Source organism: Pelmatolapia mariae, linkage group LG2 (genome assembly GCF_036321145.2).
Source record: "Pelmatolapia mariae isolate MD_Pm_ZW linkage group LG2, Pm_UMD_F_2, whole genome shotgun sequence".
In the NCBI taxonomy this organism is placed as follows: Eukaryota; Metazoa; Chordata; class Actinopteri; order Cichliformes; family Cichlidae; genus Pelmatolapia; species Pelmatolapia mariae.
In genome coordinates, this window is record NC_086228.1 from 18,008,149 (window position 1) to 18,027,253 (window position 19,105).

Consider the following 19,105-nt stretch of genomic DNA (forward strand, 5'->3'; position numbering starts at 1 on the left):
GGAGAGAAGTTTTCTGAATTCGTGCAACAGCGAACTTAATTTGATTTCGGCTTGCATTTTTCTTTCGTTTTTCCAAAAATTCTGCCACAGAAAAAACGTCCTGTCTTCAACTTACACAGGATCCGCACTTCCACGGTGTCTCCTCCACCCCCCGCGGATTTTCAATTAACGTCTGTTGGAAGTAATTTCGGTGGATTGGTATAATGCCTCCGACCACGCCGGAGAAGCGCGCCGCGCTCTGCCGGGTTTGGGCTCTAGCTTTCGCTCTGCTGGTGTGCGCTACATCGGTGAATGGATGCCCACACAAGTGTAGCTGCTCCGGATCTCATGTGGACTGCCAGGGTCTGGGTTTGAAGACTGTGCCCAAAGGAATACCGAGGAATGCCGAGCGCCTGTAAGAGCAGTTGTTTTATTTCAACTTATCTGTAATTGCATCCATTTAACCAAAGTTCATCATAGAGGGCACTCTGACCTTATTATTCACCTTTTCTACCTTTGCATTACTCCCATGCTCCTGAATTGTGGCTAGTGCATTTTAAACTTAACATGCTCTGTAGGAAAACTGCACGTTTTCGCAGATTTTTCCGAACAAAATATTCCCGCTCACTTGATATTTGGACATATCAAACTATGTCTGAGCACATCTTTAAAAACATCTCGAAAACTTAGTCGTGCATTGCTAAACTTTCATCACTTGCACATAACGGTACTTATTTCATACTGCAGGCTACTGTAATAGCATCCATGTGCATCAACATCCCATGTAGTTTATTAAATTCATGTTTTTATATTATCTTATAAACCCCCGTCCTGTATGTAAAACTCTGTTTCTGGTACTTTTTATCGTTGTTGTCGTGATTACTACTCAGGCTATATAAAGTTGGGACACAACTTTTATATAAAAGTTTTTTTTTTTTTTTTTTTTTTAGACGATGACTGGCTTTATGTGGCTTTTAAAAATCGTAGGGAAACTATTGCTATTAAAAATCCTGTCAGCATATTACTCAAAGGGTACGTCTTACTGTGAAAAGCTGCAATACCTTTACTTTAAAATACTGCTATTTTATTCTAGCTTAATATATTGCATACACAAAAGTGCCCTAAAATCACCTTCGACCCCCAATGAACAGAGGTGGTTAAGAAAAAAGTCACCAACTATGTTCTTAGAGAAAGCTTTTGAATTTTTAAACAGGTCAAAAAAATGTGAGAAAATTGCCTTAAATCACTTTAAATTGTATTCTTTCACATGCCTGGGTAAGACTTTCCAAAGTTTTGTAGAATATGAGTAAAACTGGACTAGATCCTCAGTGTTTTTCACTTCAAGAACTCCTGGTTCTTTCTTTCTTTATTCTTAGCCTGGGTGACAGTTTAAAATCATATTCATTCCTTAGGCAGGGACAGAACTCTGACAGGCGCTGCTGCCACCTCCAGCCTGATCTTGACACGTATACATCAGCGCAGCCACACACATGCACTCACAAACACACACCTTTGCTGTTAAGGTATGGAAGTGATTATGCATGACAACAGAGCAGCCAAAAGCCCTGCAGGGGATCAACAACAGACCTAACCTGAGACAACAAACACAATCAGTAGGCTGCTGAGGAAAGTGGGGGGTCATGTTTGTGAATATGTGTGAGTGTGTGTGTGTGTGTGTGTGTGTGTGTGTGTGTGTGTGTGTGTGTGTGTGTGTGTGTGGATGTGGGGGGTACTGGTGGATATGAACATGTGATTAGCATGTGTGTGCGGATTTTTGCTTGGCTGAGTTGTTTCATATGTTTGTGTGCCTGCGTGTTTGCACTGGCTGGTGTGATTGCTTTTCTTGTGTGTGTATGTATGAGTGTTAACAATGAACCCCCATACCTCTGCTATTCCATAGGGCTGTTGTGACCTTCTAGGACCTGTTGGCTTTTGCACAGTAATCCCCCGAAGACATTTAGACCCAAGAAAAATAAATAATTAGAGCAGGTTGTGATGGGGAGGTGGGATAACGGGGTCTTCTGCGTCTCCCTGGGGTCCCCAGGGTGGAATATTTGGGGTAGCAGCGCCCCCTCCCTCCCTTTTCAGTCCAGAAACTCTGTGTTTATGTTTCTCTGATTTATCCAGGTCAGTGTTTCAGATGTGACTTTGGCCAAGAGTTGCTCTTTGCCTCCCTCTTTTTCTACCTTCATCTCGTTCTCCCTCTGCAGATATATTTTAGGGAGTCTGAGTTGGGAAACATTAAAATGGATGAGATTCTAGTCCTAAAGGTTACAACAGACACTTTGTTTTAAGAGAGATGAGCATTATTGCCCTAAGCAGGGATTTGAGTTTGACAGTTGCGATAAAGTTCATGTGGACAACATATTCTTGTATCAAAAAAGTTGTTAACTTCTAAGTAAAAGTTGTAAATTTCAAAAAGTTTCTCAACTATAATTGAATACTTCCACACTTCACCACTGACACATTTACAGATTGCAAAAGCCTAAGGTGTTGATTTCCATTGGCAGAGATTCTTTAAGACTATAAGTTTTTATTATTTAGTCCATATTTCAAGACTTTCTGGGCTTTCTCTATGGTATACTAACACACTCGTCATTGTGGCTTGACATTATGGTATAACAGACTTTTTCATATGTCCACATATGTGGACATCACATTTTGGGTTATTTAGACCAAAATACTCAATTTTGCTCTTCAAGGGCCTGATATCCATTTACGAGGACATTATACTGCTACTGTTCTATCAAAATTTTAAACGAATATCCTCATATGTGGCTCTAATTTTTCATAAAAACAAAAATAAGGTAAGAAAAAAAATCTGGTAATTCTTTGTTTTTACATTTATCGGGCCCCAATCAGCCCAAATATCAAAGAGAAATTAAAAATGCATGCCGTGGAAGAGTTTGGGTCTTAGGAGGTTAAATATTGTAGCATGGAAATCCTCCAACTTTTTTCTGATTTAAAAGTTTTCTTGTCTCTCTCGCTGAAATATTAGAAAATATAATGTGTATCTGATACCTCACAACACTAGAACATGCGTCAAGGCCGCAAAACATGTAGCATTTAATTAAGGCGAGGCTTTCACCTTATCTTTCCAGGAAAATGTTTTTCAACTTCTACATTGCCGCACCCTCTATAGACACATGTATCGAATCAAAGTAATTTAGAAAGATTGTTCGAAGGTTTATGAAACCAAATGTAGAAATTCACAGCAGAGTAAAGCAGAAGTACGTGACACATGGAGTTAAGAGGATTTCATGATATACTGCCACATTATATAACACTGAAACATTTCACAGTGGTAAATTTCCTGAGGAACGGTGGGTGCCTGGAGTGAAGAGAATCAGTCAAGATGCACTGTAAAGCATGAAAGCACTGTAACGCTCATGTAGCTTTCACAATATGCCCCCACTTAGCCTTTTTATTACACACAGTGCAAAAGTTTGAATCTAGTTTCTTTCTGCTACATGTGAAAACGAGTAAGCAAGCGCCACAGTCCACCTGTCATAACCACAGAATCAATCTCTTTAAAAGCCTAGTCTTCCTCACTATTGTAAACATTTGGAAAGGTTAACGAGAGAAAAACTGTGGTGGCCCCAACTGTTCACTTAACAGACACACTCACATGCTGCCAGCCTCAAAGATTACCTCGGGCCAGTCAATTCCGTAATGTTCTACTTGGAAAGCCACTTGAGGCCTCATTTGCATCTAATTTGAGTGGAGGGTTTTTGGGGGTGGCTTAACAGGCTTAACGAGGTTGGGTAAAGTGAATTGAAACATAAGAACGGCTTTTCTCTCCCGGGTTCAGTTCACACCTGCCCTACAGGGTCTGCATAGACACACATACAAAAAAGCACAAACACTTTTTTTTCTTGAGATTCAAATTCCAAACTGTTGCCTCAACTGCTGTGAAATGTGGGAGAATCAAATGCCGTAAACTCCAAAGGGAGCTTCCAATCGCTTGAGCTGCAGTTTGTTTGTTTTTTTGCATGTGTTTGTGCAAGCTTTGCATGTTTTAATTTTGTCACAATGTGCATGTGTGCATGATTGCATCCTCATATATGCACTGTGTTTGTAGTTGACTGGCAGCAAGTTTCCTCAGCCAGCTTTGCACAAGCTAAATTTGAGTTTAACAGTCTAGTTTTCTGTTCCCTCGCTAACACCACTTTAAGTAAATTTTGGCAAGATTTGTACAGGCAACACCTTCTGTGCTTTCTCTCTTCTCAGCTAGCTCTTTCTCCCCTTCTGCTCTTTAATTTCCCTTCCCCTCCAAGCTTTTTATCTTTATCCCACCTTTGTTTTTTCTCCTACATCTCTCGCTCTTTCTGCCCAACTTCTTTTCTTCTCTACTTTTCCTTTGCTTCACTCCTCAGTTCCACCGCTTTTTTTCTGACCTCCACCTCCCCCTCCGACACACGCACTCACACACACCATCAGTTTGCCAGCAGCATCTCTCCAATAGAGTTTTCACAACCCCCATTTCCCCTCAACGTGCCAACCTACTGTACCACAGAGCGCATAACAGTAGGATCCCTGCTGCTGCTGCTGCTGCTGCTGCGTGTGTTTGTGTGGACACACACACTTTAGCCGCTGCTTCTGGCTCTTATCAAAGCTTAGTGTTGATTGGCCAGTGGACGCTCTAACCACCACACCCTCGGCTATGAAATGGCATTTCATGGTGGGGTTGGAATTTTGTGTGTGTGTGCGAGATCTCTGAATACTTTGGTTCTATCCTGCGCATGGAGCAGACCAGCTAATTTGTGCTGACATAGTTCTAGTTCTCTAAATTTAGAGTAATTTGATTGGATCAATCTGCAATGACTAAAGTACTGTGGTGTAGACTTCCCAGCTACTTTTGGCTCTGTCTTGAATATTTATCTGACATCATTGCAAATAACAGTGTTTTGTATACAGCTGCTAGCCCCACCCAAAGAGTCTGATAATGTTAAGTTCAAAATGTGTTCCAACAGTTTTGATGTGTTCCATGAATCTTTAGTTGTACTGCTTTGTTTTATGGGAACCAGGAAACTAATTATGATGTTTGTGCAATATTTCTGCATATCAATGAACACAGCCTTTGGTAACTGTTGAACAAAAGCCATCGTTAAGTGGAGACCGTTCTTTACTGTTATCGTGGGTATGATGATGATGTAATTTGTCTGAAGAGCAGCCGAGTGTTATTGCAATAGCAGACAGGGCTAAACTCAGAAGTAAAAACCACAGTGAGCTTGCTGTTTTCCAACAGCCTCTTAATGTCACGCCTATCATCCATGGCCATCTTGTGGTAATCACTTTGTGCCCTTCTAACTATGTTTGATTCAGTTATGGTATGCCAAATGGCACAAGTGAGGCTAACCAACATTTAGGCTCCATTTCTAGGTCAGTGGGTGATATTCTTTTCCTCAAGTTTCTCCAGCATGCGGGCACATGACCTTTCTATATAATTACTTTAAGCCTGTCAAAGAGGGAGCCAGCTGGCGTTGATAGTGGGCACTGCCCTTCTGGGAAATGGATCAAGCCGGATGCTACATTAAAACATACAGACATATTCAAATGTAACGAACAAACAAAACACATGGAGGTGCATGTACTGGAGTGTACTGCACTTGTGAGGGCTCTTACTATATACAATAGGCTCTTACTCTAACCTTAATCAACAATACTAGAAAATCCAGTTTTGAACACACAGTTAATCCTGAAGCCTTATTGTTGAAATGTGCGTTGGTTTTTTCTTTTTTTGGTCTATTCTCAGCACATTACATATTGTATCAAATTATGCCAAAGTGATTGCTGAGACGGATGAACATTGTTTCCTGGGAATATAAAAAAGCTTCTATAATGACTCAGGGGTGGTCAGTCCATTTTCTTTCACGTGAGAAACTGGTACTGATATGAAGGACAGAGCCAAGAAGCTTATAAGGAGATAAAATTAATATTAAGCAGACTTGAGTTCCACTTGTTGAAACAGTCCCAGTTTCTCATGTGACCCTTTGGGAAAATTAATTACCTACCCCCGGACAAGCCATCAATAACTAACACATTTCATTTGGAGTATAAAATGGAAGAGAACATGCCTGAAAATCCTTCTTAACCAAGCTGGACCAGAAAAGGTCTGTTAACTGTGATGGATGTGAACAGCGTGGGTGTTTATTTCACAGTTTGCTTTCATTTCCACTTGAAAGCAAGTTTTGTTAACCTGGGGTTGCTTTAACACCCGTGTGATTAATTGACAGCTTGTATTTTCTTCTTCTTTTTGCGGTACTAATGTCTTAGGTGACCTCAGTAATTAACTTCTGGTACGATTACAGAAGAATCCTGATTTGATGGTGACTGAAAAAAATAGGGTGTATGTGATTTTCTTTTAATCTTCAAACATCTATTTGATGCAGTAAGAAGCAGCCGAAATGTGCTCGGTGTTAAAGTCCCAAAACGGGTCCTCACAAACTTAGTGCAAGAGAACATGCAGGCATGAAAAGGTACATAATTTAAATGAAATGCATATTCATGAAGCACATAAAAATCTAGCCTGCAGTCCCACACATACAGTGCACACTCATCATTAGGCAGGCACAAGCTCACACAGTTCACTCTCATGCATTCACCAGAAATAACATGAAACTGGTTAGATGGAAACTTTGACATATAATGAGAGAGAGAGAGAATTTGTGTCACATAGAAACAGCCCAGAGTCACGAATGACCTTCTGTGACTTTCTGCTGAATGAGAAGTCCTCAACTTGAAGGACTTCAGAGTGTGTGTCATACTATAACACTAGTATAGATTTGTGTGTGTGTGTGTGTGTGTGTGTGTGTGTGTGTGTGTGTCTATGCAGTGAGCTTGGAGTTGTTTGATGTTAACAAGCTATGCCACTGTTTTGTTAGGCCACTGTCACCAAAGCAACATATTATTTCCTTTCTGCAGGGACTTTATTTTCTCAGTGTGGGTTTCTGTGTGTACTCCTTCACTACACCTGTGTATATACATTTTTATGTAGTTATTTGTGGGTATGTGGCAGAGTAATAGAGTGACTTCCACCACAGTGTTCAGTTTGCAGGCCACTGCTCAGACTATTTATGTGAGTCTGGAAGCTTATGGAGAAACAGGTCACTGCACTGTGCATGCATGCATCAAGGTTGTTTCTGTGTCTCTCTGTCTCTGTCATTCATGTCCTCTTTCAATCTCTCATTCACCCTAATCTCATTTTCTTATCCTCTTGTTCACTCATTCTCATTTTTTTCCTGACTTGGGCCCCATTGAGGAAGCAGCAGGGCTTGTTCTTGTCAAGTGGTCTCTCTGCAGCCAAATTACCCCTCCACCCGCACCCCAACCCATTCACTTACAGTACAGCAGTAGTAAATCTAGACAAAAGCAATGCAACCCTATAAACTCTTGCAAAGAAAAGAGCTAACCAAATACAGGGCTGGTTTACAGCCCCTTTGGCTTGTGACTCTAAAAGAAAGGGATGCTTTCAGGCGTCTCCCTAATGTGGTCAAGCCTGTGTGGTTAACAGCGACACCAAACTATGAAATTTCTCGAGGTGGATCAGTATTAAGATAGAATATAGACTATGAAGGAAGGGGAAATAAATTGGGACTGACAGAAAACAAACCAACTGATGATGGAACACACAAGGAGATGCATTACTCTCTCAGATTTCAACAAAATCTAATCAGTCCGCGGTATTAAATGTGAAAGCTGCATAACAAACAATTTAAAAGACTGAGACATGAATAGGAGAGAAATGTGGTGTAAGAGATGAAGATGACTTTAAGGGGGAAAACAAATCCAATAAAGCTAAATCAGAATGAAGCAGTGTTAAAAAAGAAAAACCCAAAAAATGAAAGCACAGATTAGATAGGAGGTAGATGTATTTTGCATCATTCGAACAGGATTCCCCTTTATGGAGTGAAAGCGAGTGTCCTTCAGTAAAGGAAATATTTAACTGACTAATGGCTCTTTTATCTCCGGTCTCTCTGCCCTTGTTTGTACCTTTGTTCTCTTTTCTGGTGTTCTTCTTTCATCATTTAGTTTCACTTGGCATTCCTAGAATTCAGCAGATTGCACAGCTCTAAAACAAGCTTATTTATTTGTACAGAGAAGGATTACCCAAATATGGGTTAGCAAGCATAACTCAAAACTGCTATCAAAATTTCCCCATACTTCTGAGAAGTATACACAGCCAGCAGAGTCTAATAAGCCCCTTTTCCATTAGTATCAGAATCAGAATACTTTATTGATCCCTGGGGGAAATTCTTTCTTTGTTACAGTGCTCCATAAAAAAAATACAAGTCAGGAAAAAAAAAAAGAATACGTAAGAAAAGAGCTAAACTAAGAGAAAAGGCTGGAGCGACTGTAACAGGCTGCACGCTGGTTGGCGCATGCGCACTAATGAGTAGTACCTACTCAGATCGACTCGTCACGGATCGCCACGACTCGACTTACATTTGTGGTTGTCCTCATAACGCATCCGAGTGTCCCGTGATGTAATTAATACCCTACAAGAAAGGTGGATGTCGAAGAAAGAATATACCTGCTGCTCGGTCTCTGGCTTTTCATCAGACTCAGGGAACATGGCATTGTTTTTGTAGCCATTTCCCTCGTTCCCTGGGTTTTAAAAATGGCGGTTTTAATTTTCGTGAATGAGATGCTCTCATGAATCATCGAGTGACGCCACTGACCAGCCAATGGGTGGCATGCAGTCAGACGACGTCACATTTTAGTACCTGCTCGGATTGTTTGGAACCCTAAGTGAGCAGGTACTAAAAAAGTACCAGGTACTATGACCTAATGGAAAACCCTGAAAACCTTGGCGAACCGTGTTGAGTCGATCCGAGTAGGTTCTAATGGAAAAGGGGCTATAGTGATGTCGTGCTCTAGCTGCAGGAAACCTATTGTAGCAGACAAACTTTTGACTTCTTGGACAACCAAACAACAAACACTTGATGCAACGACTGTAGTTACAGATTTAACAAAGAGACACATAGAAAAGATGTGAAATATATATAGAGATGAATGATTAAGGCAGATGGAATGCCTTAATCATACATCATGAGCGAACCATTTTGTACTTGTCACAAGTACAAATGGTTCGCTTCGTTTGTACTTGGGACAAATGGAGCGAACCAATGAGATACACTTACAGATGTACAGTACAGGCATTTGATCATAAGTTAAAAAAAGGTTTCAAAGCAGAGCCAGAATTTTTAGAAAGTAAAGGAATTAAATACTAATTAGCCTGCTCTGTTATTTTTCTATTAATTTTTTAAATTTACAGCGTTTTTAAACAGATAAATTAGGCTTCAGCACTTTTGCTGACAGATATGAAACAACGCTCATGCTGACATATTGAATCTTTTTATTTCTTTGTTTGCCTGAAAGCACAGCCTTTAAATAACCTGCCTTGTGTAATATAAAAAGAACCTGATCTCAGCGCTCTCAAAGGTACTGTAGCTTTTGTTTGCACTCATTACTTACTTTTTTTTTTTTTTAATTGTGTGTATATGAGAATGAAGAATATGTGAATGCCCAGAAAACTCTTGAGTGATGATTGTTGTATATCCCAGAGAGCAGCTTTGTAACAGGAGACAGTTCATTGCCTATTATCATCACTATGACAAAGATTCAAAACAGCAGTAAGTGGTTGCACAGGAGACCAAATGTTCCACAAACTCCCCAAGATTTCCAAAACTGAGTTTTTTGCAAACTGTTGTAGGTAATATACAGACTCCAAGTGTAGGCTGGTGTTGATCAGGTTTTTCTTTTGAAAGCTTGCCATGGCTAGATCTCTCAATTGTGTTACTGACTCTATGTTGTACATGAAACAACTTAAAGAGGAATTCCTCATAGTGAGAACACTGCATAAATGAAACAGTTAAACAGCACATAAGCATCTATCATTTTGCCAAGCATATTGAAGATCTGGACCATTATTTGTAGGTGCTCCAATTAGCTGCTGCATGATAGTTGATTTTTTTCCTTTATTATCTAAGATATTACATGATATGGGGTGATCGTGGCTCAGGAGTTGGCAGTTCGTCTTGTAATCGGAAGGTTGCCGGTTCGAGCCCCGGCTCCGACAGTCTCGGTCGTTGTGTCCTTGGGCAAGACACTTCACCGGTTGCCTACTGGTGGTGGTCAGAGAGCCCGGTGGCGCCAGTGTCCGGCAGCCTTGCCTCTGTCAGTGCGCCCCAGGGCGGCTGTGGCTACAATGTAGCTTGCCATCACCAGTGTGTGAATGGGTGGATGACTGAGTGTGTAAAGCGCTTTGGGGTCCTTAGGGACTAGTAAAGCGCTATACAAATACAGGCCATTTACCATGATCCCTGTTACTCTCTTGATTACTGTTGGGCTAAGTCTGTTTCTCATTCTTGTTAATTATATACTCTTGACTGTATTTGATGTGTTTAATTTGCCCATACTTCTCCCTACTGGCACATGCACCAGTCTATGTGTGTTGATCCAGTTTCCTATTATACGCAAAGATTATACCTTATTTTTGGTCTAAATGTATTTATGACATCTAAGGTTTTTCCTCATATGCTACCACTGAATTTATTTTTCACTACTGTTTTCACAGTTCCACAAAGGCTTCTAGTAAAGTCTGCATAGGCCAATTAATCTTCCCCCTTTATTTGGTGTACGTTTCACTTGCTACATAGATGTGCTCCTTAAAAGTGAGAGCAGAAGAGAGCACTTAAAGTTGCCTTAGTTTGCATTGGCCAAATGTAATATCTAAACATTTGAAGTGGATGGATTTCAGCTATAGCAGAGCCAATTTCAAAGCAGCATGACACCTGGCCTGAGTGTGGCGAGCACAGAGCTTAGAGGAAAAGGAAGAGAGCAATTAGGATTCCTTGTGTAAGTGGTAGATTTAGAGAATGAAATTGAGCATATCTATCTATGAGTGAGAAGGACGGAGAGTAAAAATGGAGGAATGAGAAAGTGAAGCGGCACAAGAGCTTTTGGAAAATAACATGAGATTAGCACAGGAAGTGAATGCATTTGGAAATGAGGTGTGGGACAGAGGTCAACAAAGGATGAAAGTGAGTGAAAGAATGAAGGGAGAGAACGATAACTATGGTAAGCACAACAAACATGTAATGCTTTATGGAGGGAGAGGAAAAAAGGGGAAAGAGGAAATGTCACAGTGTCCGAGACTGATAAAACAGAGAGAGGAAACTTCAGTGCTTTATCTTTATTCCCTATTGTCCCAGATAGAGGGGGAAAAAGAGGACAGAGTTCAAGAAAACAAAAACAAGACAGACAGAGATACAGGGTCAAGGTGAGAAAATGAAGCACAGCTAATTAGCCAACAACCAGACACGTCAAAACATTTTTCTCATTGCCAATGGTGTAGTCAACCAATAGCATTGTCCTGAAGGCAAATCAGTCCTGCTGCCACCTCCACCTCACACACACTATGCATTTGTCACCGTAAAGTCAACCCGTGTGTCACCCTAAGGCAGCCAGACTGTAAAGTTCACTTCTCAGTGGTCTAGAGTGAGATGTGGTGGGGGCTGTCTCTGCCTGTGTGTGCATGTCTTTGTTGAATGGGATATTAATTCCCTGGACACCTGCTGTTTGCATTCTTGTCTTATCCCCTAGTCGCAAACACACACATGCTTGCACGGCTTACTTCTGCCTGTAATGGAAACAGCGGTTAGGGCTTTTGTGCTAACGTATTTCATTAGTAGTCTGAATGCTGGTCAGTTAACTTTTGATGCTAAGTTAAGCTGTACTGCCAGGTGGGCTGTACACCTAAGCTTTAACAGACCAGGTGCATGAGAATGGCAGCCTCATCAGCTTTCGTCACAGTTTCTTTGTCTTTGCTTTGTTCGTAATGAGTTCTCTGTGCACACATTTACTGATTCCAAGGAGTTAAGTGAATAGATTTACTAACTCATGTAAAAATACTGTGGGTAGTGCATTTTATTTACTATTTCTTTAAATTTTTGAAGTGTACCAGTAGCACCATTTAATTATAATGAACAGAATTCTTTTATGAAAGAGGGAATTATTGTTTATGTAATATTATGCTAGGTATGACTGGTTTTCTTACCTCCTAACAATGCTGTGCTTTTTTTCACAGCTTTTTCCGATGACATCACTGCCAAGCAGTGTGCTGTGCATCCAAGATTTTCATTTAATTTCATGCCACATGTCTGTGTGTTTTTATGGCAGCGGTGTAGCTCCACAGATTTTAGGCAGTGAGGTTTGATGGGATTCTGCCATTGTGCTGTACCTGGAACTGTATACTCAATAATTGCTTAACTGCAAAGCAATCTCCTTAGTAAGAGCAGAAGTTTCCACTGTGAACATAAGAAAGATGGAGATAAGGACTGAGAGATTAGAGAGAGAGAGAGAGAGAGAGAAAAGAAAATAAGGGTAGGAAAATTGTAGCCAAGTGTAAAACAGTGAGAGATTGAGATGAAAGAGGAGAGATTAGGGATGGAGAGGAAAAACAGATGAAGGTGAAGAAAAAGTGTTTAGTCAACTGTGAAACAGTGAAAGATAAGATGTGAAAGATTGAGACGGGAAGAGACGAGAGGGAGATTACTGAGAAAGAGAAAAGTGGAGAGTAAGGCTGGGAACGCTGGGTAAAGCTGGCTGTGAGGGACTGACAGACGGACACTAGAGAGCAATGATCGAAGAGAGATTTGAGATAGATGAGGAGGAGGATGGAGCGTAAATAGAAAACTGAAAGATTGTAACCAAGGGTAAGCTATACATCCACTAAACACTTCATTAGGTATGCTTTTTCATTACTGTGGTGGATCTCTTTTTGCCTTCCGAGCTGCCTTTGCTCTTCATGCCATACATTCAACAAGGTGCGGGTGAGTGTGGAGTCCATTTGTGTACGGTGAACTTATTGTCATGTTCAAGAAACTAGTTTGAGATGATTCAAGAGAAACAGTTTTACTGACAAGAACATGTTTGTGCACCTTTTTGACATGCTGGAATCAGCCATCAGAGATCATAAAGGGAGGGACAGGAATGGTCAACCACATTACTCCCATATCATTACACAACCATCAGCAGTCCGAACCATTAGTAGAATAAGATTAACCCGTGTGAGAATTTTAGTCACGGTTTCCTGTTCTCAGGTGACAGGAAAGTGGCAACTAGTGTGGTCCATCAACCCATGCCACTTGTCACTTAGGCTGGTGTTATCTTACTGTCTGGAAGATAAGGGGAGATAGCAGAGGGTACAGCCAGATTTATGGTCAAACAGTGGTAGCGCATTCGCTGTCCTTTCCACTCAAGGGATGCCCATCTGCCTACAGTTAGCTCTTGTCAGATGGAGGCAGTGTAAAAAGCATGTGGTACACCCAGTCTGTAGGCTACTCTTACTTGTGCTGTTGTTGGTCCATCAGCCGGCTGTCGAGAAGAGGTTTTTTTTAAGCTTCTTTTAAGGTTTTTTTTTTTTTTTTTTTTTTTTTTTTTTTTTTTTTACTGCTCTCCCATTCCCAGTGAACCTCACTGTTACCCTCTTCTCTATTCCAGCCCACTTGTCAACCAGTAAACATTTGTCAGATATTTATGTCATCCGCTTCCAATGATGCGCAGTCAATATCTTGGAGGACTTCGCAGGGGTAGGGTGAAAACCTCTCACCTTCTGTACAGCCAGACTATAAGTGTGGTGGAGCAACAAACATGAACAAGAAAAACAGTTTATTTCTGAAGCAAATCAACTCTTTCCTCATGTTCAAATTAATAAATCAAACCTCTATTGAGTTTTTCTCCACTTCCAAGAAGGCTTATCAAGTAATTGTCAGTGCCTTCCATTTCAAGGAACTGGCAAAGCCAAAAACTTGGAAAGCTTGTGACAAGAACCAGCAGCATATAGTCTGGATAGTGAAGCAGCTCACTGTCAAAATGTTATCTGGTGTCTTGAACGTCTCAAATGAAATGTTAAGATGGATGAGACTCGGCATCAACGTGAAACTTCATTCTGGTTTCTTTGTCTTTCTCAGTTCATTGCTTTAGTGAGCTATACATTAATGCAAAAGTATTATACCTAAGCAGAGGAATCTTGATTGTTTATGTCAAGCTCATTTCTCAATATGTCAGTTTATTGTCGGAAAGCAAAAGTTAATTTCAGCTAGAAATGTGGGCTGCACTCAAACCAGAGACGTTGTGAATAAAATAGCGGTTGCTTCCAAACCCCTGGGCATCTGACAGACGATGACAGATTTAAAATCTATTTTAAACATGCAGTGTTATATCGTCCCACAAAACTATTATTTATTATTTGTTTTCCTGATCATGTGGTGGCCGTTTTGTTCCAGTAGTCATGAACAACATTGCCACAGTAACATTTTGGTCTTCACCAACACCTGAGTAAAACAATTTAGTTGCTTCTGTGCTAAATGTTCTTAAGCATTCATCACCTAAACATCTACTTTGTCTTTTTTGCTTTTCATTTTATGCCATTAAGTGTTGACGTATTTTATAAACACATTATTGTGGAAAAAAAGGCGTGTTTGGAAAAGAGGCGGATGGCAGGGGTGAGAATGAACTGAAACGTTTGCGGTTGTAAATCAAATCCACTGAGTTGAGAGTTTCTACAATTCTCTGCAGAAGGAGTTTTTAACTTTTCATTAAAAATGCTCCCCCGCCTAAACCACACAAACCTTTTTCTAGTAGTATGAATGGACATTTTCCTGCTGTGTGCCATTTATGAGAAAGAATATCTGTGGAAAATATTTGAAGTTCCTTGTGTGAAAATATTGTGTGATCATGTGCGATATTGCCATCTGATCTATTGTTTGGATAAAGTATTCACATTCAAACCCTTTTTAGGGTTTCATATTTTTGAATGTAAACACAAGTACGTGACAGGGATCTCATTTCTTGTTGCTTATGATTTAAGCCAGCTTTCCTATACTTCATCTGACGTGCCGGGTTGGATCAGTCATTTTTTGTGACATCCCACTGCTACATATGAGATATTGTAGTTATTCATTACTCTGGAGCCCTTTCAAGAACACCCTGTTGGACCAAGGACCCCATTTTGTGCTTTGGAGGACTGGTCTGGCCTATAGCAACCCTCCCTGTCACAAGCTGGGGAATGGCTCTTATTAGTGGCCCTTGCTATGTCAGCTTGGGGAAGCCTTTTGAAACCTAATATCGTCTTAAATCAGATTTATAAATGTTTAGGTGTATTATGAAAAACACACACGCTGCCTGCGTTGGCAAAACCTAGTTCTGTTTGTGTGTGTGTGCGTGTCTATGGTTCTGAGAGCGAGTGAAAGCTTTGGAGGAGTTCTGTATGTGAAATAAGAGAGAAAATTGTGTGTGTTGTTTGTCTGTGCCCTTTCTTTCTATGTGTGTCTATGTTTTTTTTTTTTTTTTTTTTTTTTCCTTGCCCTAATTCATAGAGTGTGACAGCGTTTCAATAAACATCAAACCCGTATAAAGGGAACCAGTCTATACACACACACACACACACACACACACACACACACACACACACACACACACACACACACACTCTCAAACAGTCAGTTCATATTGCAGTATGTATACATTGTGCGCCCGTAGTTAAAACTAATTGAATGACAGTCAGGAAACATGATAAGCTTTTAAACTGTGACAATGGAAAGAGGAAAAAAAAATTTTTTTAATTGAAAAATTTGTTTTCCAGTAAGCAATTGTGCATCAGAACAGAAGTTTCTCGGTGCTTGGTTTGCTTGTGTTTGTACTTGTATGCATGTGTGTGGGCCTATATGCTGTGGAGCATTCTCATGCCCTGTCCTGCCACTTGGTGAGCGCTTGTTTGCTTTCACAGTTGTGTTAAAGTTACATTATACTCACAACTGAATGTATTTTTGACTGAATAAGTCATTTTTATCCTGTTTTTCTCTTTCTAGGGATTTGAACAAAAACAACATCACCAGAATCACTAAAGTGGACTTTTCTGGCCTCAAGAACCTCAGGATTCTGTAAGTTTCTTTCCTTTTTTCAATTAAATTTTTAGTCAGTAAAACATTAGGCTTTGCTCACATTCCCTCCAATTTATTTGTGGACTTTAACTTATTTTAAATCAATCAGGATGTATGAAAATGTATTATTCAGACTGCAGTTACCTGAAGTATTTTGTTATGTGCTGAAATCTTCTTGATGTTGCTTCTTTGAGCTGTATGTGAGAATACAAATGTCTGATTACACATTAAACAGTGCCTTTGTACTGGCTAGCTGTGCCACTACTTCCCCAGTACACAGTCTGTATAATGTCTGATTGCACCCATGCGAGAACAGAGCAGGTAATTGTCTAGTGAACTTAGAGCGGTCCAGTGGGAATTATGCATCCTGACTTCTGTATACCTTACCCAGGCAGCCGCTTGCCTAAACTAACCTAAATTTTTCTAGCAGAACCCTGTGAAGCTGACTATCTCCTCTTATGTGCTGCATGCGAGGAACCAGCACTTCCAGATAGTTGCCATCATTAAGTCACTTTACTTTTTCCTTCTTAGGTACTAAGTTGGCTAATATTAAGTTGAATCTACCACTGCCAGATACAGTACCATCAGGTCTTTTAATCTGTCCTCTCTTTAATACCTAATTGTGACTTGTATTTGTTTCTTTACAAGGAATCCCATTAACAAAAAAGTTCCATGCTGTAGCAATTAAGCAAATGGTATATTTACCTAATGGGCCCGTATATGGCTATAGGGGGAAACAAATCTCTATAAAATAAAGTTTCCCATCCTAATGAGGGCACTTAGAACAAGAGAGAATGCAAGTGTACTATCCAAGGAGTTGAATTTTGCAATTACTGGATATTTACAAGGTTAAATAATAGAGTAATGGTGAGCTGACATGCCAGCAACAAGCAGCACGACTTCCATTTACTATACAAGCAGCACAACAGCGAGATGTTGACCTGGTACGGATACGATGATGGGAAACTAAGTAAAGCAACTCATACTGAAAGAGTTAGTCACTGTTCCTATGAAAAAAAGAGAGATTTCAAATTAGACTCTCAAGTCTTTCTGAATAATGCTGGGGAATGCTGACTTTTGCAATTCTGGGAAAACCAAAGCTGAAATTTCAAAGCAGTAGCATGATTGCTTAGAGATAGGCAAACAGGCGAATTTGAATCATATCTATTAAACTGAAGCCCAAAAAATGCTTCAAAAATACCGCTGGTCTTGAAACAATACTCACTCATGTGTAACAGAAGTTTTTTGTTATGTACACACTGACTAAAAACAAGATTGCCTGTAGAGCATTAGGGATGTGCAGCCTGAACCAATTTCATGTGCATCACTGGAGATTTCAACCGTTCTGATATTTTATCTATTCAGAAATGATCTTGTTTCTGGGGCATGAAAAAGGGAGCTAAATCACTCTGGCCACCATTACAATTACCAAACACTGAACAGGTCCCTGTTGGTATAAAGTATAAAGTGTATATATTGTATTTTTTACCTTTCTGGCTTATCATATCTAAATAACTACACTTGACTGCTCACGTCCTCTCAGCTGTCCTAATTAAGTTCAAGGGCTCCCTCACTCCTTTTCCATAAGCGGCTAAAATCAGTGTGTATGTGAGAACTTTAATAACTATAATCACCGCTGGCTGCATGCAGCTTCCCTCCACACTCTGTTTTAACCAAACCAGCAGATAAAAATACACTCCCAGTACAAATCCGGTAAGGAATGGAAACGAGTTTCTACATGTGTGAGTGTTTGCGCTTGTATTGGCGTCTGTTTATTCATATTCCTAAATATAGGACCGAAGTGGAGTTTGGAACGTATGTCAGTCATTGGGTCAGGATTCATCTGTGCTTGAGTTTCTTAAGTAAAACACAGAAAAATAAAAAATGTAAGTGTTTGCATTCTGCATGCATGAAACAGGGTGAGATGGACCCACAGAAAAAGGCAGTGTATATGTGTGTGAGTTGAGTGTGGCAAGCCAGCAAGTCGTTTCATGTGGTTTGTGATAAACTGCTGTGACATTTCTCCTCTCTAAATCTCTGAAAGAAATTGGGAGGAGACGGCTTGGGAAAGAGGAGATGGTCGGGAGAAAGCACACTTTCAGAGACATACATATTCTAGTATTTTGGCTCCTACAGCACACATGGTCACCAAAAATTGTCTTATCTTTGCTTTAATAGGTATCGCTGTTATATACCAGAACTCTATCTCATTCATTCTCTCTCACAGACAAACATAAGTGCCTAGTTCTGAGATTCCAGTCATTTCAGCCATATGTGCCTCCTATGGGAGAATTTGTTTAAAGCCGCTAACATTTTTCCCAGGGTAGGTTACAGAAAAAACCCAGTATAACTCCTAAATACCCCTGCTTATATCTGAGCTGTAATTACCGATAATTTGTCCTGCAGAAGGACTTGTCTGCCCTCATGTAATCTCACTTCTGTTTAAAAACATCCAAACAGCTAAGCGATCTGGTTTTGCATTTGCACCACCAAAGACCACAGGGTGCGTAAAATAAAAATCTCGTAATTAGACTGATTTCTGACGCTTCAAACCTTCCAAATCAATCGATCACATGGCGCGCTGTTTTCTGATTAAACATGTAATATTGTTTTCTGTTCATACGAAAACATCGAATTTGATTCAGGGGTTTGGATATTCTCTAAATTTGCACAACACAGCTTGCCTCTGCATGCACGCTACGTGAACAACACTTAGCCTAATATCTTTGGCAACCTCACTTTGCAAGATTTCTTCCAGATTGTGGTGAAATTGAGTAATTCCAAACAAATTTAGATGTAGGTGAAAACTTGTACTTGATATTGAACGCTTGGCCGGGGAAATTCAGTGCGGTTTCACCCATTGTGTGTGTAAATAATAAGTGAAGTTAATATCCCCTGAAGTATTTCCTTATTTCCTTCAGAGGCTGAGTTCTCGCAGTGTGCTATAAGGTAGCGTGACATCATTGTTCAATTCTTGTTTGCTCTCTTTTTTCCCCCCATCTTTCTCCAATGTCTCTGTGGATGACTAATGCTTGATACAGACCAATATAAAAACAATACCTCATCTGAGCGATATGCCAGCATTGACTCCCCGCACCATGTGTTTGGCTTAACATCCACGGCCTTTCTAAACTTCATTCAATAAATCAGCGTGCGGTTGATCTCTCATTTGGATAAAT

General features: G+C 40.2%; 1 protein-coding gene across 1 annotated transcript in view; it reads left to right on the top strand.

Annotated features, from left to right (window-relative positions):
* The first annotated feature begins 203 nt into the window (after positions 1-203).
* The window catches only part of slit3 (slit homolog 3 (Drosophila)), a 229,262-nt gene continuing 210,360 nt past the window's right edge, over positions 204-19,105 (top strand). The window contains exons 1-2 of the mRNA XM_063494239.1: positions 204-394; positions 15,855-15,926. Of these exons, the coding sequence (XP_063350309.1) occupies positions 204-394; positions 15,855-15,926 (263 nt within the window). The remainder of the gene's footprint in view (positions 395-15,854; positions 15,927-19,105) is intronic.